General features: G+C 42.4%; 1 protein-coding gene across 1 annotated transcript; it reads right to left on the bottom strand.

The window, feature by feature from the left end:
• Positions 1 to 490: 490 nt before the first annotated feature.
• Positions 491 to 23,034, bottom strand: LOC133366695 (serine/threonine-protein kinase SBK2-like). The gene is given in 6 exon segments (XM_061590090.1): positions 491 to 5,393; positions 5,907 to 6,109; positions 6,979 to 7,153; positions 22,832 to 22,904; positions 22,906 to 23,006; positions 23,008 to 23,034. Coding segments are annotated over 6 exon segments (1,137 nt in total). The 3' UTR covers positions 491 to 4,835.
• Positions 23,035 to 23,699: the final 665 nt, after the last annotated feature.

Raw genomic sequence — 23,699 nt, 5'->3', positions numbered from 1 at the left:
GTCTATGAATTTTTACTAGAGGCAACCCAATCCACCCACCACTGCACTTAGATTCAGGGGGGCAACCACCATACCTCCCCCACCCCCTGTGGACACCCTTGTCTGTTACCCTATTCCCCTTCCTCTTGATAAGATTGGGGGGGGGAGTGGAGAGGCAGAGTGTGGACCACATTCTGAGTCAGATCCAGCTGAAAGGGGCTGGCCTCAACTCCCAATGAGGCCACTCTATTTGAAGAGGAGTTCACATCTTGAGCTCCCACTGTTCAAAGCCTCATGCCACAGTTCCTGTACTTATGTTGGAAATCTCACACATGAGTAAGGCATCCTCCTTTGGATTAAAGCTAATCACACATTGTCCAGGGTGTGCTGAGTTAACAAGTGGGTGGGGCTCACATGCCCCTTTGTGTGCTCAAACTAAGCACCTGAAGTAGATTAGGCTTGCGACTGAATATACACTGCCTGTGGTAATCGGTCCAATCAGGGTTTCCTGACAAATGTATCTATGTAAGAAATTAACCTGTAGGCAGTCATGTTAGTCCAAAAAAATTCAAACAGCAGCAGTTGCATAATACCTTTATTAGGAATAGTGAAAAAGCCACAAAGTAGTGTATAAGCTTTTGAGTCCAACAGAATTCTTCTTCGGCATGCATGTTAAGCAAAGTAATTTAAAACAAGAGGAGGGAAGATGTTTCTAGGCAATATGAAAACCCCAATTCTATAGTGGTTGTAGCTAGAGGGCATTACACAGACTTTATTATGTTAGACTTGCCTGATGTAATAAGATCTCAGATTGTAGCAAGGCATGCTGGGGTGAAAGAGCTCTCTTTTAAAACACTCTTCCATAAAAGCCAGGAATTATTCTTATCTGTTTCTAGTACTAATTGGAACACAGGCTTCCTTATAAGGCAAAAATGCAGAGATTCGCTTTAGATGAACACTTAAATTCCTAGTGCCCTTCTGAAATTAATCACCAGCTTTGCTAATGTATTACATTGGCATCTAGTTGTCCATTGTGGGAAAGAAGATAGTGGACTAGAAAGGCCTGCAAGATCCTGCAAGGCTCTTCTTGTGTTCACTTTGGCATTTTAGTTGGTCCTAATAAATGCATTTAACTGCTGTTGCTGTTTGCATCATAAATGTGTTTGCAAATGTATTTGTCCCATTGACATCAGGCAATTTTAGAAGAAATAAAAAAAATTAAGTGTATGCAAAATATTTTAAGTGTATACTGGGGGGAGATGGGCTGGAGACACAGTAATGTGTGAAGAGTGTGTAACATGGTGATTATTCCGAAAGAACAATAGTACGTCATCATAGCGCAGAAATAAATGGAACAAAGAAATGTGCTGATATTTCTAGGAATGCATTCTGTTTGGATTATTTTTAGGAAATTAGTTGAGTACTGGAACATAATCGGGTGCAGATGTATCTGCTTCACCACCTTTTGATTCCATCCTAATTGTCCATTTTAAAGTTCTACACATCCTGTCTGCACACTTTATGTAATCACTATCCAAAACTCAAAATGTGCACACAAATGGAACCCATTTACTAACTATGGTAGGCAATGCAGATCTCTCTGAACAAAGTGGGGAACACATCTCTGTGTAACTGTAAAATAGCTAGGAAAGACGTCTACTTAATGTTGTGCAAGGTTGGCAGGCAGTGGGTGGTGGATGTAGGGTACCTGAGCAACAGGTACATAGGTAGATGCCTTCTTAATCTGCCTTAGAACTTTTTAAATGCCTCTGTAAAAATGGAAAGAGGAATTGTGAAGCATTTCCCCAAAGGTCATTCATACCAGTAAGGGACATTGTGATAGTACCTCTTTTATGAGGTACTAACTGGCGTGTGAAATATATACAGCACTAATCAAGACAGTACACTGCTTTAGGTGCAGACTGCACAAGTTACTATGAGTATTTACTGGGGGAGGAAATAATAACTTCTAACAAATCTTAAAAGGGGTGTGGAGATGGGGGCAGCATAATCAACATCTTGAGAAAGGTGTGTTCAACTACTTTTGTTTCTGGGTTTATATATTTATATATACATCTTCCATATCAAGAACAATCTATACTATACTCACAGGGATCTTCCACATCATTTCTTTGTTGAAGTTTCACCCTGATTTGTTTGCAGGGAGATTAGATGTTGTTGCATCAAGCAAGCGTTGTTCCACACTTTCCAGTGCATTTTCTTGTCACTTTCCTAACTGCAAAAAGTGTGATCTTTTGGGGAAGCCTCCTAATCAGCTATAACCCCATCATCTGAACTTGCTGACATGTGATTGATTCACACCTGAATATAGCAACAGTCTAGATGGAAGCACCACAGTGCAGTGCACAAACAGCCTAAGGCTCATTTTCATGTTGATGTGATAAAGTTGCCAGGTCTCCTGAAGCTCAGAACTTAGGGGCAGAGCCTAAGAGCTGAAAGGTGGTATGAGGTGGAGTCAGTTGGGGTATGTATGGTACTAGCTGGTGGAGGGAGGATGATGTTTATGTAAAGGGAGGAGCATGATGGACCTGGATATGTTTCGAGTGAACAGTGAAAACTCTCAGTTGTAGCAGAAAATGCTTTGCACTCTAGGTTCTAGCACCTCACCCTGAGATATTACTCCCTACTCCCTGGAGATCCTAAGAAAAGGGGTTAAAACCCTGAAGTTTCAGGTTAGTGCTTGAAACCTGACCACTCTAGCTAGAGTTATAAGAACATAAGAACCTGCTGGATCAGGCCAGTGGCCCATCTAGTCCAGCATCCTGTTCTCACAGTGGCCAACCAGGTGCCTGGGGGAAGCCCCCAAGCAGGACCTGAGTGCCAGAACACTCTCGCCTCCTGAGGCTTCTGACAACTGGTTTTCAGAAACATAGTGCCTCTGACTAGGGTGGCAGAGCACAGCCATCATGGCTAGTAGCCATTGATAGCCCTGTCCTCCATGAATTTGTCTAATCTTCTTTTAAAGCCATCCAAGCTGGTGGCCATTACTGCATCTTGTGGGAGCAAATTCCATAGTTTAACTACGCGCTGAGTAAAGAAGTACTTCCTTTTGTCTGTCCTGAATCTTCCAACATTCAGCTTCTTTGAATGTCCACAAGTTCTAGTATTATGAGAAAGGGAGAAAAACTTTTCTATATCCACTTTCTCAATGCCATGCATAATTTTATACACTTCTATCATGTCTCCTCTGACCCACCTTTTCTCCAAACTAAAAAGCCCCAAATGCTGCAACCTTTCCTCGTAAGGGAGTCACTCCATCCCCTTGGTCATTCTGGTTGCCCTCTTCTGAACTTTTTCCAACTCTATAATATCCTTTTTGAGATGAGGCGACCACAAAGTCATGACTTGGTGACTCAACTTAGCATTTTGGAATGGTGAGCATTTATTTCTTTTGGAAACACTGACAGATGCCATCTTCTGAAAACTGAAGATCACTCCTTATAGCAGTTGAGTTGGGGGGGTGTCTATAATGTATTATTGAGGGGCCATTTCAAAAGAAATGTTCACTGCGAAAATAAAGGTAGAAGAAAATCACTGGGGTTTTTTTTTAATGTGGTAAAATCACGAATCTACTTGAGTTCTAGGCCTTATCTGTAGTAACAAAGATACTCAGGCTCAATCCAGCCCGTCTACAGGCACAGTTCTCCATGATCAGGAGGGCTACCAACAAGAATAATTAGGGGAGTCCTGCACATGGAAGCAGAAAGGACAAGGCAGCAGAGAACTCAATCATCCCCATTAGAATTTACATTACAGCCTTCAAATGTTCAAAGAACTTTGCTTGCATTGTGTTGGATGCAAACTATGCTAGTTGCACTTAGATCCCACTGAAAACAAGACTTAAGTTAAATCATGACTAATTTTTCACATTAATTTCAATGTGAGCTGAGTGCAACTAAGTCAGCCAGATCCAATATTTCAACAATTCCTACAACAGCCCAACAAGATAGGTTAGTATTATAATCCTACACAGGCTGAGACACTAAGAACTTTCTTAAGGATACCCAGTGGACTCAGGTGAGATTTCAACCTGGCTCAGAGCCTATAATCTTTGCTACTAAACACTATACTAAGAAGAAAGTTACTTACTTCTGTCTCAGTTCGGATCATGAAAACTGTACAGATAATGAAAAGAAGTATACCACATATGTTTGGTAAAGGTATATGTATGACTGTACTCTGTAAGTTCAACATGTTAAATGTCTTTAAAAAGCAAGTTTCAGATAATTTCAGATACTGTAAATGTATGGAAGTTCAATCCAATCTGTCCTCCCCCCTAAAAAAATCTAGAAAACCTTCTCATTAAAAATTTGAAATCAGTTCTTTAGATAAAGAAATGCCATAAGACATCAATGCATTTTGGCACATTGCCATTAGACATCTCGGTTCTCCACTATCAGGCCTTTATGGCTGGTACACAGAAGATGCAGACTAAGGATCTGAGGTCATTATGGAAGGGCTAGAGACCATGGTCCTGTCTCATAGACCTGAAATAACATTTTGCAAAAATTCAAAATCTGGCATATTTTCAATTTTTTAATCCAATTTTAATCAAAAATTTCAAACTTAAAAATTTAGATTTAATTTTTTAAAGGGACAATTTAAAAAAGGAAATCTTGTCTTGTTATTTTTTTTAAAAAAAGTAAAGCAATAATCTTCCCAAAAGCACCCTTTTTCTCCTTCCAAAATCTAAATCACTAACATCATGTGTGTTGGCAAATGTAAAATAACCTAATTGAAGATACATCCAATTTGAATTTCTGCAAGCAATTTTGTATTAGGAAGAACTACTTAGTGCTTTATGACCCCTAGCCTCATAAAATTCATTTGTGGTACTAGGGGTCTTTGGCCACCACCACTGCTCGCCATGGCCGGTCAAGATAACTGAGGACCTGGCGGACAGGACTGCGCTTTGTGGGCTCCAGAGCCAGGAGGCTCCTTAACATGGCAATGACATCATGTGACAGTGGGCGCCAGTGATATGGCAGGTCTTCATCTAGGCCTGACTCTTGCCATATCAGAAAGTCATCAAAGAAGGAATCCTCAGGCAATGTCTTCTCCCAAGGGAAATAGCCGGTGAGCAGACAGAAGATCAATACCCCAAGGGCCCAGGCATCCAGGCTAGAGTCAATGGGTAGGCCTGGGGAGTCACCAGTGCCACGGCTTAGCTCAGGTGCAGTGTAAGGGATGATCCCAGCCACTAAACGCAGCAGGGTGCCTTGGGGTCGCGTCAGGCCAAAATCAGTCAGTTTGATGCAGTGGCAATGGCGGTCAAAAATTAGGATGTTCTCAGGCTTAACGTCTCGATACACAAGGCCCCGGCTATGGATGAAGTCCAGTGCACTCACCAGTTGCTTGGCACAGAGCTTGGCCGCCGGCTCCGGGACGCCAGCCTGGTCAGAGAAGAGAAGGGCAAGTATTTTTTATCATGCCAAGTCTCCCCACTTCCTAATAACCTTTTAGGACCTGTCACTGAAACACAAACCCTTTTCTGCTCTTGAACAAAGGAACCAAATCTCAGTAGGCATGTAAAAATAGGTTTGACTTTTCCTTTCTCTCTGTGGTGCCACCAGATCAACCCATGTTAAAAGAGCTCAAAAACACATTCAGCTACAAGTTTCAAAAGGCCTTGCCCCATTGCTTTTTTTTAACCCATGGTTTTCATTTAGTAATCCTTCTATAATTTGCTTAATAAATGGTCATTTCTAGTCCTCATTATTTCAGTAATGAAACACAGAATATGTGTTGGTAGAATTCTTACATGAAGCCATAGGCACCGGGAGCAGCCTAAGAAGGAGAATCTCTTCCTTGGCAATGTGGTGATGTCACATTCTGCCCATGCTAGTTCTTTCTCTTACAGTTATGGAGGGACTAGCCTTGGTATAGGATGTGTGTGAATGCTTTACCTTGGGCTTGATAATGGAGATGAGGTCCCTGTGCAGGGCTGCCTCATAGAGAAAGCCATAGTGCTGGCTAGACTCTATGGCAATACCAAACATTCCAATGATGGCAGGGTGCGTAGAGAGTGAGAGGGCCACACAGTATTCATATAAGAAATTCTGCAGCTTCGTGCTCGCCTTGGGCAGCAACTTGAGTGCCATAGGGGTCCCTGAGGGAGATTGAGAGACAAGTGGATGAGACATTGAGATAAAGTAACTCTAATATCAATAAATGTACTTCAAGAATAGACAGAAAACTGAAATGTAGTAGTCTGTCCCCAACTGGGCAGTGAAAGAAACACATCTAACAATCATTATTTGGGGAAGTCTCTTGTGTAGCTCTCATATACAAGATAATTTAGCTATTAGGGAGTCCACCCACTTTAGCTAACCTAACCCCATGTAATCCTAATCCCACGTAACTGAAAGTAAACCCCATTTAATTCAATAGAACTGCCTTCTGAGTAGATATGAATAGGATTGCGTTGTTAGTTCTCCATTTCAAAATTTGGGTGAATCAAGTTTAATTGTGCCTGCTTTAGGCCCATGAATCTTGGCAGCCCTGAGCACAAGACAAGTTGTAAGGACTACAGTCATAAATATCTTTTTGTTAACTTTATGGCTTTCAGTAAAAGTACTAAGGGCCAGCTTTCAGTATGTTATTGGATGTTTGCTTGAAATCGCTTCCTGTTTTGGCTCTCTATTCATGGTCATGAGGTGGAAGATGAATCCCTCATAGGCAATGATAAATTTTGTTGCACAGGATCAAAGTCCCACAGTAGAGTCGTATTTAAGAATGCCCAGTTCTGTCCATGGTCACTGCTGTGCACAATTGGCTAGCAATAGGTCATACACAGTAATTTGAAATAGTGACCACATCCACTAGTTATGACAATTGGTCAAACCTTCTCCAAGAGCAACAGGGGCACAAGGCAACCCACCTGGCCACTGATGGATTCCCATTGCAGGATAGCCAATAAATGTAAAGGGTCTCTTGGTGAGGGAGGTTGCCAGAGCACACAAGGCAATTCATCCTTACCTCTCTGCCTGTGAGTCACCAGTACCACCTGCCCATATTTCCCCTTGCCCAGCTCCTTGATGATATGGTAATGCTCAGCCACTTCCATGTGCACCAAACTCTGGGCTGTGATCTCCAGCATGTCTTCTAGGAGAGCCTGGGCCTCTTTGCCCGAGGACAGATCCATGGTGAAACACTGCAAGAAATATGGGGGGGGGGGGGAGATTGCTAAGTATACCTGAAATCAATTGTATTAGGAGGTAGGAGGGTAATAGAAAGCCAATTCTGTATGTATGTATGTGAGTATATATATTACATTTCAGTTCTCCTAATTCATAAATGAAAAAGAACAGCACCAGAAATCCAAATGTATCAAACAAAATGAGTCCTGACCAAGGTGGTCCATGCTTTATTATTCAAAATATCTCTTCAGATGATCCAAGCAGAGCCATGTATATCCTTTTCCTGCAGGATGGTCTCTTTAAACTACAGTTGTACACACACACACTTACCTGGCAGTAATTCCTATTGAACTCAGTTGGCCTTACCGCTCAGTAGAAATGCATCAGATTGTGCTGTCTCAAGTTGTTGTTATAGTTGTTGTTATAGCTGTTGTTGTTATTCTTATTAAAATTAAGCATATGACAGAAGAGATTTTTCAATCCAAATAACATTCCCCTAATGAAGCTTGACATGAGCTGGGAGGACTCACTGGATGTGGAGTGGGTTATAGCCACGGGGGGCACCTTTGTGGGCCTGGCTACCCCAGTGAAATTCCAGGAACCTTCATTGAAAGTTCAGCATTTTTTTTTAAAAGGGTTCCTATCTCTAACCATTTCACTTCTGAAGATACAAGTGCAGACTATATTCCACAGAATTGCTCACTAAGAAGTAAATTGATTGTAATGCGTAAATGATTTACTGGTGTAATCCTATGCATGCCTACTCAAAAGTACACCTCTTTGGGTTCAATAGGACTTGCCCAGGTAATTGAAGATAAGATTACAGCATAATTTTAATGGTGAGCTGGCTTGTGTGGTGTACATAATATAAAAAATTAACACGTTTCCAGAGTGGAATTCAAATGCAATCTTTCATACTTAGTAAAATTAGTTTTTTTAAAAAAATGTTATTAGCTATTTTTCACATGCATTAAATATTATCTCCATTTAGGGTACAGATGTTCTGCACCAATTCACCTTTTCTCCTTTCCACACATACCCATCTCCCCACTGGGAGGCCAGATGAAAAAGAGGAGAGGTACCCTGCACCTTTAATAGTTGTTTAGAAGAAGGAATTTCTGCAGATGTGGCTTACTAGACCTCTTTTTCACCTGCCCATCCTACACAAACATACACATATTGCTGGCTATAGGCCTGAATGAAGCTGTAAGAAGGAATTATTTCCTCCACCCAACAGAAATCCACTTTCTATATTCTAGTTCAAAAATGTTTCCATCAATCAGTTAATGGTGTCTTGAGATTCAGATATGGTATGCGGGAACTGGCCGAATGCATGGGCACAAGAAAAACGCTCTGTGTGAACAGAGAGGTATTTTTCCTCCAGGCAGCTTATAAATGAAGCAGAAGCAGAGGGAGTCCCAGCTAAATAGGAGATACTGGGTTGTATTCAAGTAAGTCCTACTCAGAGTAGACCCATTGAAATTAATGAACCTAAGTTAGTCAAGTCTATTAACTTCAGTGAGTCTACTCTGAGTAGGACTAGCATTGAATATCACACATTACTACTAGTAGACCTCCGGTGTAAAGCCTGGTGAGGCTTGCATCAGAGTAAGCCCATCCTTTACAATAAATGTTGTTCCAATATACGGTGTTCTGTGGCTTAATTGTTTTTCAAATCTAATCACATTTTTGTATCAACAGAACACTGGAGAATGAAATAAGTGAAAAGGACCCCCTTTCCTTTGGCCATCTGTCTGAAAGCTTTCTCAGTTGCCCTTAAGGCTGACAGAAGATTGGGGGCGGTCTGTTTTAGATGGTGTTTTTTGCTGTCAGGGCAGTCATCAGAAAAGCAAGGGAAAGAACAGTTCTCACCTATTCTACTGGCCTTTTAAAACAAAGCAGCAGCAGCAGCTACAAAGTTGGTCAATATATATCTTTTGTGGTGTGCTCTGCATCCTGACCAGCAAAAACTACCAGGCTCCAGTTCCCATTAGGCAGGAAGACCAACGTGAGGTGGAGTCAGTGCCTCAGAGCCAACTAATTCTAGTGTTGTCCCCATCCTCCTCATTGCTGAATTCTGCATGGGCAAGACTGACACCAAGAAGAACGAAGCCCTAGGCAATCCTGCCCCCTGGACCTGTTGCAAATAAGAAAGCAGACAGATGGGGGCTGGCTGAGGTCAGAATGAAGTTGGTGGGACAGTGCCCCATTCACCTAATGGAGCAGGCTCCCCTGCTCCCGCCCCTTTTCTCCACTACTAGATCTGCTATACCAGACTTTTTTTAAAAAAATCAATCCTACTTGCTCTGTAGTTATCAAAGATTCACACACACACAAACACATACACCCCTACTAGGGTTGCCAGGCTCAGGGCCTGATCCTGATCCTGTATCTTTAGGAGAAGAAAAAGTCAGCCAAGTGCAGGTGTTCGTACAACACTGTAATGGGAAAAACCACAAGATGGAATTCTCCCTTCCCCCTGCACAACTTTTAATGATACAGAAGACCTCTTGGAGGCCAGGCCTGGCAATCCAATCATTATCTTTTCCCCCAGTTTGTGGTTTTGCTTGCTGCTGCTGCTTTGCACTGCCAGATTTGTTTTTCCAGTGCCCACTTCATTCCCTGTTTCCAAGTATATTGTCAACTCCTGCGTTTCTGAACAGAGGGAGTCCGTTTTGCTCTTACTAATTTTGAAGCAGCCTCCACATCCAAGAAAAACTCCCCCCTCCTTTCCATAGAAGTAGATTTACTGCCATCCTTTACTGCTGAAGACATTTCTCCAGTGTGTGTTGAAAATTTTATTGGACACGGAGAGTTCCTATGAAAATGTGAAACAGAAGGGAAATCATCTGGAACCAAACTCTTCCATACCAACGACTCCTCTGTCTGTCAGCTGCACCTGCCTTCAGCCCACTCCATGTTTCCCCTGCTCATTCGTTAAACTTGAGATCTGCAAGGAGGTTACCAGAACATCAGCTGTGCAAGGAGTGGGATGGCAACAAATTGGATTGCCTATTCCTTTTTCTAAAGCTTGCCCTCTGAAGCCAAGATGGCAAACTATTTTATGGGGGTTTGGGGGGGGGGAAGAGTCTACAGAAGCTGCTTCTGCACCAGCAGTTGTCCAGTTCCAAGCCAATTGGCATCTTGTTTCCTGCTTGGCACCTTGTGGTCTCTTTGAACTATAAGACTGAACATTAGTTAATATGGCTGGTGGTTGCAACACTGCATAGGTACAAAGTATTTGTGTATGGTGATGAAGGGAGATTTCCTTTCTCCTACTGATACTGAGATGCTTTTATTGTTAGCCCCTCCCTACCCTGCCATCATATCATTTAGCCATATGTTGTAATAGTCCCTATTTACCATGGACAGTCAGAGGGACCCGTCAGGGTGTGGGGCCTTGAGAGATGCTCGATCATGTTGAACCTGCTCCGATCACTGAGGTTTCAGGAATACAGCATACACTCAGGTTGGATTGCCTTTGCAATGAGGGTTCTGGAAGCTTGATGCATTTTCTCATATTTGTATTTATTTATTAATTTACAGTCTAAGCATCCATGAATATTCCCAGCTTAAAGCACTCCCAAAAGACACTGCTCTCCCATTAGGTTTCTTGGGGTTGGGCATTCAACACCTTCAGAGCTTCCAAGAAATCCTACAGCTCTGACCTTTCTTCCAGAGTCTTTTTTGAAACCTACAGGTTCTTAAAAGTTTGATAACATTATCCACCACTACTACCACCTTTTCCAGGGAAGGAGAAGGCGGGAGAAGAAAGACTACCCCCCCACACACACACACACACCCAAGAAGGCCATTCCTTTAGTTATGCTGAGGCCAGCCACTCAGGCATGTAAGTGCCAGTCCCCACAACAAAAAAGAACCAGCCAGCCTAAAGTTGTCCAGAAAGAAATAATGAAAAGTAATTTAGACCAACCCCCAAATGCAAATGCTAAAGGTGCCAGTGCATAGAATGAAGATTGTTGTTATGTGCCTTCAAGTCGAATTACGACTTATGGAGACCCTATGAATCAGCGATCTCCAAGAGCATCCGTCATGAACCACCCTGTTCAGATCTTGTAAGTTCAGGTCTGTGGCTTCCTTTATGGAATCAATCCATCTCTTGTTTGGCCTTTCTCTTTTTCTACTCCCTGCTGTTTTTCCCAGCATAAAGCAATATAAGGCAAAGGAGAACTTTTAGTAACACATGGGGGGGTTGTATGAGGTTACTGTTGCTACTTGCATCACCCTGAGCTGTTGCTCTGAAAATTGCAAGCGTAAGGGGCTTGAGTGATTATGCTTATTGTGTACTGCTGTTTGCATAAAGACACTAATGTGTGTTGAGCTGCAGTTTCAATCACCTTGTTCTCAGAAGCTTCAAGGATTTTAAATGCCTCTGAAATAAAGGAAGTTGTCCTATGGTTTTGGCTGAGCACACAACTGAGAAAAAGTCCACGTCACGGAATAGAGAATTACAGCTAGTTCTTTTTTGCTTGCATGAGCTCTCCATGCACAACCAATGTGCATGGAAAATGTCGGACACAAAATGCAAATCTGTAGAGCGGTTCTCTTTTACTCTTTCCTCTCTTTGTTGTTTCGGTGCCAGATCAAGACTTTCCTCTTCTTCCAGGCATTTTAGCATGTTTTTAAATTTTTTGTGTGTGTGTGTTTTTAAATTTGTGTATTTGTGTATTTATTTATTTATTTATTGCATTTGTATACCATCCCATAGCCAAAGCTTAATGTTTTTAATTGTTGTAAACCACCCAGAGAGCTTCAGTTATGGGGTGGTATACAAATGTAATAATAATAATAATAATAATAAAAAAAAAATCGTATGGATAAAAGTACTCCAACACTGTAACAGGCACATGGGCTCTTGCATGGAACCCTGCACATGTCTGCACAAATATGTGCATGCGCATGCGTGTGCACGCACGCACACACACAGCTTCTAATGGACCTCCTAGTGAGGCACGGCCATTCATATTACCCAAACCTTTTTTTCCTGAATTCTCAAACGTTCCTTGTTTCTTTAGGCACTTTTCAGTAGGGGGAGAGGATGCCGCTATCTCCTGTCCTTAATCCTAGATGAGCAGGACTGATTTCTCTTGCACTAAATGTCACAGAGAAACTCGGTAATGGTTCCCTAGAGTGCAGACACAACCCCACTTCCCACCAACGTCAGGTCCCACTCGGAGAAGGAGGAAAGAGGACTGATGCTTTTCGCTCCCTGACCCCTCCCTTTCCACAACACATGGCAATGACGCATCCTACTCACTATGTGGTGTCCCTTGGGCTCAGGCAATAAATAGAGCCATCATACAGCTGTAAAAAGCCCCTAAGATGATATCTTGCCTGTGTCCTTCTTTGCCTTCCCTGCAACTCCCCAGAGTGTCCCAGGAAACCTCTCAATGACCTTGAAACAAAGGAGCATCGTAACTTTCATCCTTCTCACATAGTCAAAAACCTACACAGTGCAATTTCTTCCTAAATTTGATTCACACACACCTCAACATGCACATTTGTACACTCTTAATTTCAACTGCTTTTTTACAGCCGCATTTCAGCTCTCTGCTTTGATATCTCAGAGTGAATCCTTTTAAAACGATTTTCCTCTCAGAAGGTAGAATTTCATTCTACTGAAGGTAGGTCTCTCAGTCAATTCATTCAGAAGATGTCATCTTGGAAAAGGCACCCTTTCCCCTTCTCTCACACACAGGAGAAAATGCATGGAGCAAAGGGCACCTTTTAAGCTTCCCAGAAAGGGGAATTCATTACAACTCAATCCACATTTACTGCAAAGCTGCTGAAATTGGGCTGAGTGGTTGTGCAGTACATGCAATTAGATTGTTTGGTATGCTGCTGATGTCATAATTCAGGGCTTCTTCAGAATAGTCAGAACACTTCAGATCCACTCAACCCACAATTCTCCGTATCAGTTTGGTTTTTTGAATATATCTTCAATTAGGGCTGGAGTATTTAGTCAGTTAATGAGTTAATTGACCAAAACATTTTGACTGACAAAAAAGGTGTCCTTGATTAGTTAGACAGCAGATTTTAACATTATATATACAGTCTGTGTCTGTGTTGGAATTGCTTTTTAATATGTTTTTATTTATTTTTAAAGATGTTTTTGAAGCTTTTTAAAAACATTTCTAAACCTGTTTTGTTTTAATATGTTTTAAAGTCTGTTTTTATGATCTTTTAATGTATTTTTAGTGCTTTCGTTTGCCACCCTGGGCTCCTCCTGGGAGGAAGGGTGTGATATAAATCTAATAATAAATAAATAAATATTATAAGTACTTAACTACAGATGGCACATGTCATCTTAAAAGAGGTGCCCTTGCTCCATGCCTTTGTTCATCATGATGACAGGAAGGAAAAATAGGCTTGCCAACCAACCAGTCTTTTAAAGTACTGACCAGAATTTCACTCTCCTGACCAGAACAGGGGCATATAAAACCAGGGGAAATAACATCAATTTGGGCTACTTATAAATATGTGCTAATATTAACTGTATATATTATATTGTGTGCATGTATATTGATTCATAGTTTTCAAATAAATAAATCCAAGGGACAGAAGTTTTGATGGTTTTGTGTTTGTATGTGTGTTTGTGTCGTCTTTATGAATTGCCACAGCTAATAGCCAACCTCCTGTACTCAGACTATAAGCTTGCTTGCTTTGACTACCTCCTAGCTGAACCAATGCAGCTATGATGGGAAAGGCACTCTCTGTAGCTTAAAGGCAACCCTAACTATCCCCAGAAAAAGGCACATCCTTTACCCTATTAATCCTTACATGCCAGTTGTAGGACGTTTTGCATGTAGATGTTCTGTAACAGCTAGATGTTTCCATCCACAGTCTGGATGAGCAGAGGGGCAGGCTCAAAACCCTCAAAAATGTGAACTACAGGGGATTGGATGTGCTGCACCAGTATTGTCCCTTGTATTCTTTGAGCCACATTTTTCCAATCATAGACTCTCCCTCTCTTCACACCCACATATCATTCCAAATTTAGCAACGAAGAATTAAGCATGTTAGCTAAAGCATTGATCTGCCAAACTAATTCTACTTACAAACTGTTGTCCTGGTTGCAGAACATGAAGAACTCTGGAATGCCAGAATGCAGAGTAGAGAAAAGTCTTTGATGGTGACCCCTTTTTAGGCACTTTCTTTTGCTCAGTTCTAGGGGGTGAAACCACAGCCGACTGGCTCTATGTCATGTTCTAAATTACATTGCCGGTGCACCACTGAAGACAGACACAGTTGCCTGCAGCCCTCTTGCTTAGCTGCTGCCCAAGTGCCTGCTTTCTGATTCCTTGCCAAGCTTCCTCTCTTACATGCTAGGAAAGTTCATGGGGATTTGGGCCTAAATGGGATTGCCACGCTCCTAAAGCCGCTAGAGATCCATTTCCAAGTTTCTGGAGACAGAGGAAAAGGGCATGAGCTGACTAGGTCTACCCGTCCTCTCCTTGTCCCTCATATGCCTAGTAGCTTCTAGAGATAGCCTCTTTCAGTAACATAAGCAAATGTGAAAGGGGGGGGGGCAGAGATGCTTTAAAAAAAGTTCAAAACTTAAGTCTGCCTAAAAAAAAAATTATGAAAGCAGTCATTGTTAAACTTAGTGGTGTAGGGACTGGTGTTGGTTATGCAGCGGTGGGAGTAGCAGGCATTTTGTACATGCTCAGAGACCTTCTTGTCTTTGTTAGCACTAATAAATGAAAAGTGACTGCATCAATTATATGATCTCTCTGATGTGATCACTTTCTAGTTTCTCACACAGGGGCAATTTCACACAAATGGCTCCGTGTTAAAATAAAATTTAAAAAGTGTCCAAAAAGTCATCATTTGTGCGTTTTCCCACCTTGAACTACTTTAAGCCCTAAGTAAAAACATAAGGCTGTATAGCACTGTCATTCCATTCACACAACAGACTTCCATTTGCACAATGGAACCTCCCCCTCATTTTCTCTCTCCTGCAGCACCCACACACCCTAATAATCTGTTCCAGAGGGTTGGGGGACACTCTGAAGCAGATTTTGGAGGCAGACAAGGACAGGAAAGGTAAGTCGTGTTGAATGAGCATTGGATACAACAAATAATAAACAAACAAAATGAGCAATAAAAGCACAGTGTGATGACTATTGTAACTCTCCTTCCCCTTAAACTTCAGTATAAGGCTAAGGACGTCTCCTCTCCCATTGGTGCTATGGCAGTTACAAATGAGCAGCAGAGACTCAACCAAGATTTTACAGAAGACCTGGCTCTTCAGACAGGCTTTTGGGGTGAGCTAGGTTTATTACTACTGTTGAGATTTTAATGTTTTAATGTATTTGTATGTTTTTATTCTGTACGTCGCCCAGAGTGGCTGGACAACCAGCCAGATAGGTGACTAATAAATCTAATAAATAAATAAATAAACACTCTGATGTTACAGGCAAAGCCAAATATGATTGGCCTGCCCATTCCCAGCTGTTGTTATATGCCACATGGCTGTGATTGTTCATATGGGCCTGGACTTTGCAAGAAACCCAGTCTGCTTCTTAGGATAATCCTTGCATGCAAAGCAGCGTCAAAGGGGAGGGATGGGAAGGGGCAGGGGCTTACCTTGGTAACTGAGCAAATCTGTGTGGTCTGTTCCCCCAGGTCCCATTTGTTGGCACATTGCAAAAAAGACAATTTTTCAGCTGCCAAAAAAGAACACTTCTTTCCCAGCTTTACATTTGAGTGCCCTCTCCTCTCCTTCATTCACTGAACCTACGGATGTAGCCCAAGTGATAGGCCTTGCTACCACCTCAGTACAAATAAGGGTAGGCCCAACTGGCCCTTCCTGTGAAACTGTGTCCTACTCAGTCACAATTTGTGAATTTCTGCTTCCTGGTTTAAAAGACATGAGAGTTCTGTGGTGAATTATTGGTTCACACAAGCACTGAGCTTGCCTCTCACCCTATAAAATGTGAGACAGATTCAGCAGATAATGCCATTCTCCCATTTTGAATGAGAGGAATCATCTCACTTTCCTACTTATTGCCTTCCCTCCTGCTTTGAAATCTGACCTCTCAACCTTATTGTGCCCATGTGGCCTACTTTACACAGGACAAGCTTCTCTTTGAAGAGCTGCCAGAAAACTGTCCTCTATGTGAAGGTGTCTTCTGTCTGAAGGACCATCTGGTTTAAAAGTAAAGAACCCTAAGAAGTAAATACAGACACCTTGAAGTTGTCCATTAACAGTAACATCTGGACAGCAGACTGAGCATGCTCCCAGGTCATGGACATGGACTGCATTCGATTCCGACTTATTGCGACCCTATGAATAGGGTTTTCATGATAAGCAGAATTCAGAGGGGGTTTACCATTGCCTTCCTCTGAGGCTGAGAGGCAGTGACTGGCCCAAGGTCAGCTTCATGGCGGTGTGGGGATTCGAACCCTGGTCTCCCAGGTCATAGTCCAACACCTTAACCACTATTCCAGTTCCACAAATTGGCAGGCTAATTTGCATATTATGCAAATTAATCATATTAATGATTGCATTTGTTTTGTTTTAGTGCCTAGTATAAGGCATCTGCCTATGTTCCTATGGTGCTCTCACCCCTCATTTAGGTGCCTGGGATGCATGCATGTGGACATACCTCTTTACAGTTATGGAAAGTGATTCTTAATCATGTGTTATCTGTTCTAAGTCTCCAGGCACAAGGTAACATAGGTGTGTATGGACATGACTGTAAAGTATTTTGTGAAGTGCAACTTCAATATGACATTATTTAGTAAATGTGCTTAGGATCGCACTGATGGGATTCCCAAGTATGTACTTTTACACAGATTTTGCTTTTCCATAACACAATGTTTGTCCAACCCTCCACAATGAGGGTGGGGGGGCACTACTTGCACACCTCTTCCATAAGCACATCAAGGTTGGATACAAACCTTAACCAAGACACAGACAACAGGGCACTCAAAACAAAAAGGTACTTACAGTAATTACAGTGGTTGAGTAGATTTTGTACAGTGGTTATACTGACTGGGCATCCATAGTCCTTCATAATTTACAAAATACTTTTTCCTATACAAAGATTAAATATCTATGTATGAAAAAGTAATATATGAAGTGGTGTCAAGAGTGTGAAAAGTACACAAGTGAATGGCGATCCAAATGCTTTTCATGCTCACATGTTATGAAGCTAGCTGCCAGATGATGTGTCACCTTCCCTGGGCATGCACCTGAGACTGAAAAAACAACACCCAAGCGACCATTCAACACATTTTTGTTTTCTTTCCAACATGAATCTACAGGTCTCAAAAAGTAGTCCTCAGACATAGTCCTCAAACACCTTATTATAGCATGCCTCAAACATGGTCCGTTGTTCTGCCAGCATGCCTTCACACCATCACTTTGCCAAAACATAAGGATAGGTAAATTGCTTTTAGAGAGGTTCACAATTACAACTATTTACTATTTATTTAATGTAAATATATTTAAAATACATACAAACAGCCAGGGAATATTGGGGAAATACAAAATAAATACAAATAAAGGGGGGGGGAGAGATCTTAAATGTGAAACAACAACAGCAAATCAGGACTATCACTGCTTGGTTTGAAAAGTATTTGGCTTACAATTTTAACACTTAATATTAAGCAATTTAAAACAATGTTAAGCAATTAAAAATCATTGCCTGGAGTGATCCAATGTCCAGCTAACACAATGTCCTCCATCAGCAGGCAGCCAACAGATTTCATACAGAAAGTGAGGAGCACAGAGCAAAGCTGAACTCAATTTTTCCCTTTTGATCACTTTGAGCTGTATAAAGGTCAGGGACATTTTGAACAGGAAGGTTCCGTGCAGCCTCCCGGGCTCCAGCAAGAAGCAGCGACGCAGCAGGGGCTGCTAGTGCCCAGGCAGGCAGGCGGGCGGGCGGCCGGGCGGCAGACACTCACCCTCCTCCTCCTCTGTCTTCTTCCGTGCCTCTGCCCGCTGCCCTCATGAAATGTCCGCACTTCACCGGGCTGCCTGCTCCGCCACCGCTTGCCTTTCCCGGGCCTGGAGGAGAGAGGGGACTGCTGTGCCGCCAAGGAAGGGAAGGAGCCGTGCGTGCGCCCGCGCCTCTCACCAGCAGCCACCGTGCCTGCCGTTTGCCTGCCTGCTTGGTCGCCGCCAGCAAGAGTTTGTATGCAAAGGCATGCATAGCGACAAACAGACGCAGGCACACTGGCTGAGGAGGAGGTGAGAAAGAGCGGCCAGCAGCTTGTTTGCGACACGGGGCAGAGAGAAGGTACCTAGAGACTTGCCTTTAGAAAAAGACAAAGACAGAAAGCCACCTAATGAGCTCAGCGGGCACCGGGCAGCATGGCTAGAATCCGGGTAAAACCCAACTAACCGGGCAATATGGCAACACAGGTCACCTGGCTAAAGGCTTTCCCCGTATTGTGAGATATTTCTCTGTTTAAATTATTTCTAAATTTCCATTAATACATATAAATTAACATATGTATCCTTCATACAAATCTGTATCTTCTTTTACTCTTTTGGTGATTCGTTTCTTTCTTTTTGGCAGTGCATAAGTGGCCATCCCACCTTGCCTTCATTCTCATTAGTTCCTCTTTGATCCTAAATTAATATTGGCAATTCCTAGATGAGATACCTAGCGTGCTGGATGAGAGCAATCTACAAAACACTCACTGCTGTCTTGATATAAGGCAGCCGTTGAGCCCAAAGAAGTACTAGGAAAAAGGTATTCCTCTTTCCTGTTGTGATTTCTAAAAGACAGAGATGTTCTGTTTCTCCTTGCAGGTTTAGGCTTGGAAATTGCCCACTTATCACTGATGGAAGGGTAAGCCAAGGAGGTGTCAAATGCAGAACTGTCTCTTTTCCCTTCAGCGTTTGACAAACTCTGCAGTGAGACTCTGGGACAAACTAAAGCGTTGGAGATCAGCCATTAGTCTCCCGACTCCTCTTCCTCCTATTAAACTACTACTACTTTTTCTTCCAAAAATGCAACTGTGGATTTTATTGGAGCAACGGGGGACAGGGAGGTGCATAATCTTTTCCCATTTACTGTTTTGTGATCAAAATTCACCCCCATCACTTCTCTCCCACTCACAAAGGGAGAAAAAACACCTTTGCTATCGTGAAAACAACTGGAAGGGCTACCTGGATTGGGGAAATGACTCACAGGGATATGAGAAACTGCCATCTCCCTCCTCGCCATTGCTCTGATCAAAGTTTTTTTAAAAAAATGTGTTTTAGTAAAAACACAATAAAACCTAGAGGCTAATCGCAGGTCTCCCGTATGATATCTAGATTTGACCTTATCTGAGGCTAACCTGTTTTTGCTTTCTAATGACTATTCTGGAAGATATTTATTTGACTTAATTTATATTCCGCCCTTCCTCCCAGTAGGATAGCAGAAATCTGTTCAAGTTTAGGGAGTTAACGCATTGTTTCCACTTTGTGCTAAGAGGTCCCATTATCAGAGGTTTGGCCATCCCCGTATTGGATAGGACTGGAGTTCTAAGGTCATTCTAGAAAACTGGCATCTGAAGAGATCACTTGGTCCATGAAACCAAAGGGGCGAAGGGCTCCTAAAGATGACCAAGAGCTCTTAACAAAGAGAGAGAGAGAGAGAGAGAGAGAGAGAGAGAATATCATCCCCACAAGCAATGGCTCCTTAGCAGGAATGCTTAGTGCATTATCTATAGCAAACAGGTCCCCAGATCAAAGCTAACAGGTCACAGCTCACTTTCCCTCTAAATGCTCTCTGATCAATTGATTTATGAGGGAATTCTAGGAGGTTTATCCCTCTCCACAACCCTGAAGGCTAGCTCCCACAACCACTCTGTTTTTTGTCACAATCATGTGTGGCAAACAGGCCATCTAAAACTCCTCCCTCCAGTATATTTGTTACTTAGATCATTCCACCTGTCCATCCACATCATAGAGGAGATGTGAGCTGGTCCAGATTCACAAACTACTTCAGAGGTAGTGGTTGAACGAAACATATTTGCCAGGGGCTTTAAGCACCACTAGAATTACAGACCAATCTAAAACTTCATGAAACCAAATTCAGAAAAAGTGATGAAGGAACCCAGAGTATAGTTAGTCCCTCAGTGGGAAAAACTCTGGGAAGATCTATTGCTCTGTTCCGATGCCTCAACACCATCTGACTGTTCTACCCTGCTACCAGACTTCTGCCCATTATGGTCACTACTGGCGCCGGCTGTCCTGTAGACTGTTTCTGTCTCTGCAAAATCAGCTGGTTGCTTGGCCACCACAGACTGTGCTAAGTTTTATTGCTGTAAACCACCCAGAGAGCTTCGGCTATGGGGCGGTATATAAATGCAATAATTAAAATAAATAAATAAACCCAAGCCATTAAAAGTGAGCCGATATATACATGTATTGAAATCCATTTGATAAATGCTCTAGCTTAGAGTCCGGCAAATCTCCAGTTGTGCAAGTGTGTAGCAACCACTGAGAACATTGTTCTACACATTGTTGGTGAATAATCATGAGGTCATTTTGGGAAGATTAAGCTATGTGAAGTGCCAGACTTACCGCACAGCCACTCCAGTCAAGCTGTGAATTTATCAGTACTAGATGTAGAACTGAGAATCCTGATGTACTCAAAAGTATTTTTAAAAAGCAAGTTTCTACTCCTTAAAATTCTGGATAGGCTTGCAATTATCTGATGAAATCTCAGAAGCAAGGAGAGGAGCTTGGCAGGATTTCCAGGTCGTCAAGGTTTCAATGCCATGCATAGCACACACCCTTTCACCATGATGATGAGGAAGCTATGCAAAATAAGAATATATGTGCAAACATGGTTGCTTTACTTAATATATATAGTAGTTGGGGAAAATTGTGCAGAATTTAATTGTCCGTTTTTAAAATGCAGATCTTGTGCACATACCATTTTTAGTGATCAGTGAGCATCTGCAAGTTGAACTGCAGTGGTGCTCATAGTGGAACAGTTATGATCATTTCACAGGGAACACAAAGCAGTAGCATGGATGGCTTCAGCCCACATTCCCCCCATGTCAGTTTCATTGTGTGTAGACCAGTACACACAATCGTCAAGTGTGTGGCACAACTACTTTTTGCTTCTTCCTGCTGCACAGGTAGGAGCTGCCTGTTTTCTACACTGGTACAAGCCAAGTTAGCACAAATGTGTTATAAAGAGCAACCATTTTTTTGCGCATAGTGAAGGACTTTGGACAACTGTTCACCACGGGCAGGAAGCTACTATGTAACAAGCAGGGAAAAGACACCATCATAAGCATAGCAGTATCTAATTCAGCTCTGAATTGTCTCCGTTACATTGAAGGACCACAGCTCAATGAAACACCACTGAACATGGGAGAACATCTCAGGTAGTAAGGGTAGGAAAGATATTTGCCTGAGATCTTAGAGAACTGCTACCAGTCAGAGTAGGCAATACTGGGCTATAGGGATCCAATGTGTTCATACATGAATGTGTACAGACATACATGATTAGCGCAGTCACACCACTGTGGAACCATGTACCATACTGTGGTTAGATGTACAATCTTCCCTGCAAGATTCAGCTCAAGAGAAAATTGTTATATTGGTTTACCCACAAATTAGTTATTTTTCTGTGCTAATTGGTTGACATAACATCAAAAAGCCACCCCCTCCCCAAGGCAATGTTTCCATTTTTTTTTTTTAAAAAAGTTGTTTTTGTTGTTTGTTTTTGGAGGTATTGAAGAGATTTTAATAGAAAATTTATTAGGTGGGAAAGGTAGGGAGCCTACCTGAAGCATGGAGAAAGAGGTAATGACTGCTGGATTTGGAATCAAGTATGTGTGTCTTTTGAAGAACAAAGATGGGAAAAGGCTTCAAGGGGGGAGGGGAAGCATTCAGTCCTGTTTGTACATATACCTGTATATTATTCTTACTGGGCACCATGCATCACACAGGTGCAAACAAACCGTCATTATGAGCATTCAGTGAGAGGAAAAATCCCTCTGGGGTTCATGTGGGTTTTGTCCAAGCTCCTAGAATCTTTTGCCAGTAATCTTAGAGTGGAACTAAACACAAAACACACTGAGCTGCTGGCACTCTGTGTTTATTTCTCCCCGCTTCCTATTAACACGTAATACAATATAATGTGTGATATGACATCATTATGCTGTGCATTTCATAACCCCTGCCATTAACAGCCAATTGTGTGAGATGGGAGCAAGAAAATACATGGCTCCAAACATAACTGATAAGAGGTAGAAAAGAAATATGGGACAGTAGCAGCTAAATGATTAACACTTTGCCAGAATACCACATTATGCCAGTCCCTTACACCTGCCTCTTCTTCCACATTTTTCCAGCTGCACCGCAATTCCTCACACATCAATTGCCCAGAAAAAAAAACAGACTTTTTAGAATGAGCATTGTGTGCTGAACGCTCAGTGTAGATATCATATATTCTTTCTTGCCAGGAGATAAGTCCTGTCTTCTGGCCTTTGATTCCATAGTAGAGTCGTACTGTTTTTCATGCCCCCAAATACCTTTGCAACCTGCCAGAATGCACTGGGCACTTGAGGTTGCAGGCAAACCCGCAGTTGTTTGAATGGAAGCCACCTTTAGGATTTTTCCATCTGGGCGTAACTGGTTGCAGCTCATGTAACCTAGTTCCTCACCGCTGTGGCTGGCACTGCAGACCACACATAGTACTTACCCACTTCCTGCTGTGCTGAAGGACCTCTGGAGTGCCCAGTCTCTCCCTCCTGCTTCTGCTGCTGTGTAGTGAAACTGTGTAGAGTGCAGCTGGGGTGTCTGCCAGGCATTACCGGTCTAAACATAACGCTCCGCCTCTTCTCCTGTACCACACACCCTATGGAGCTGGAGTTTGAAGAGGGGGAGCACAAGGGAGGGTGTCATCTATCTCTCTAGGACAGATGAAGGAGTTAAGCATACCATGCAGGCTGCTCCGCCCAACAGCATTAAGCCTGTACGATGGCATCTGCCAAGATACCTAACTCTCAGCAAGAGTTTGGGCTCCTGTTTCTGGAGGATTCAGTGGCCTTCACCTGTCTCCCATAGTCCTCTACCATGCCCCATAATCCTTTATGCTGCAGCTGTGATACAGTGACATCCTGTGTCCATGTCTCCTCATTGCATGGGGAGGGGAGGAAGGAAACAGACAAATGAGGGAGACAACCCACCAGAGTCTCTCTCTTTCTGCAGCCCATGTGCCCATCTCCTCTCTATGCCATACATGTTTGCTGAAAGGTGCTAGGGATCCCACAAGAGTTAGCTGTGGCAAAAGTCTGTTCCCTTGACCTGAAGTTTCCAACAGCTGGCTATTTTATAAAGGTGGTTTCTATGGAAACTAGGCTGCTTTGGCTTACATCTGCAATAAGGCCAGACTTGTGAGAAAGTCTGGACCCCCAAGAAACCAGTATTTCTCTTAGGGAAATGGATTGTCTTCCTTATTGGAGAAAAAAATTGAACAGATAGAACTTTTTGACATTCAAAACAATAGTCAGAGGGTACATGAAAGATATATATATATGATTTGTACAGAAAGAATGTGAGTCACTCTC

Source organism: Rhineura floridana, chromosome 11 (genome assembly GCF_030035675.1).
Source record: "Rhineura floridana isolate rRhiFlo1 chromosome 11, rRhiFlo1.hap2, whole genome shotgun sequence".
NCBI classification, from domain to species: domain Eukaryota; kingdom Metazoa; phylum Chordata; class Lepidosauria; order Squamata; family Rhineuridae; genus Rhineura; species Rhineura floridana.
This window is presented reverse-complemented; position numbering and strand designations above follow the sequence as displayed.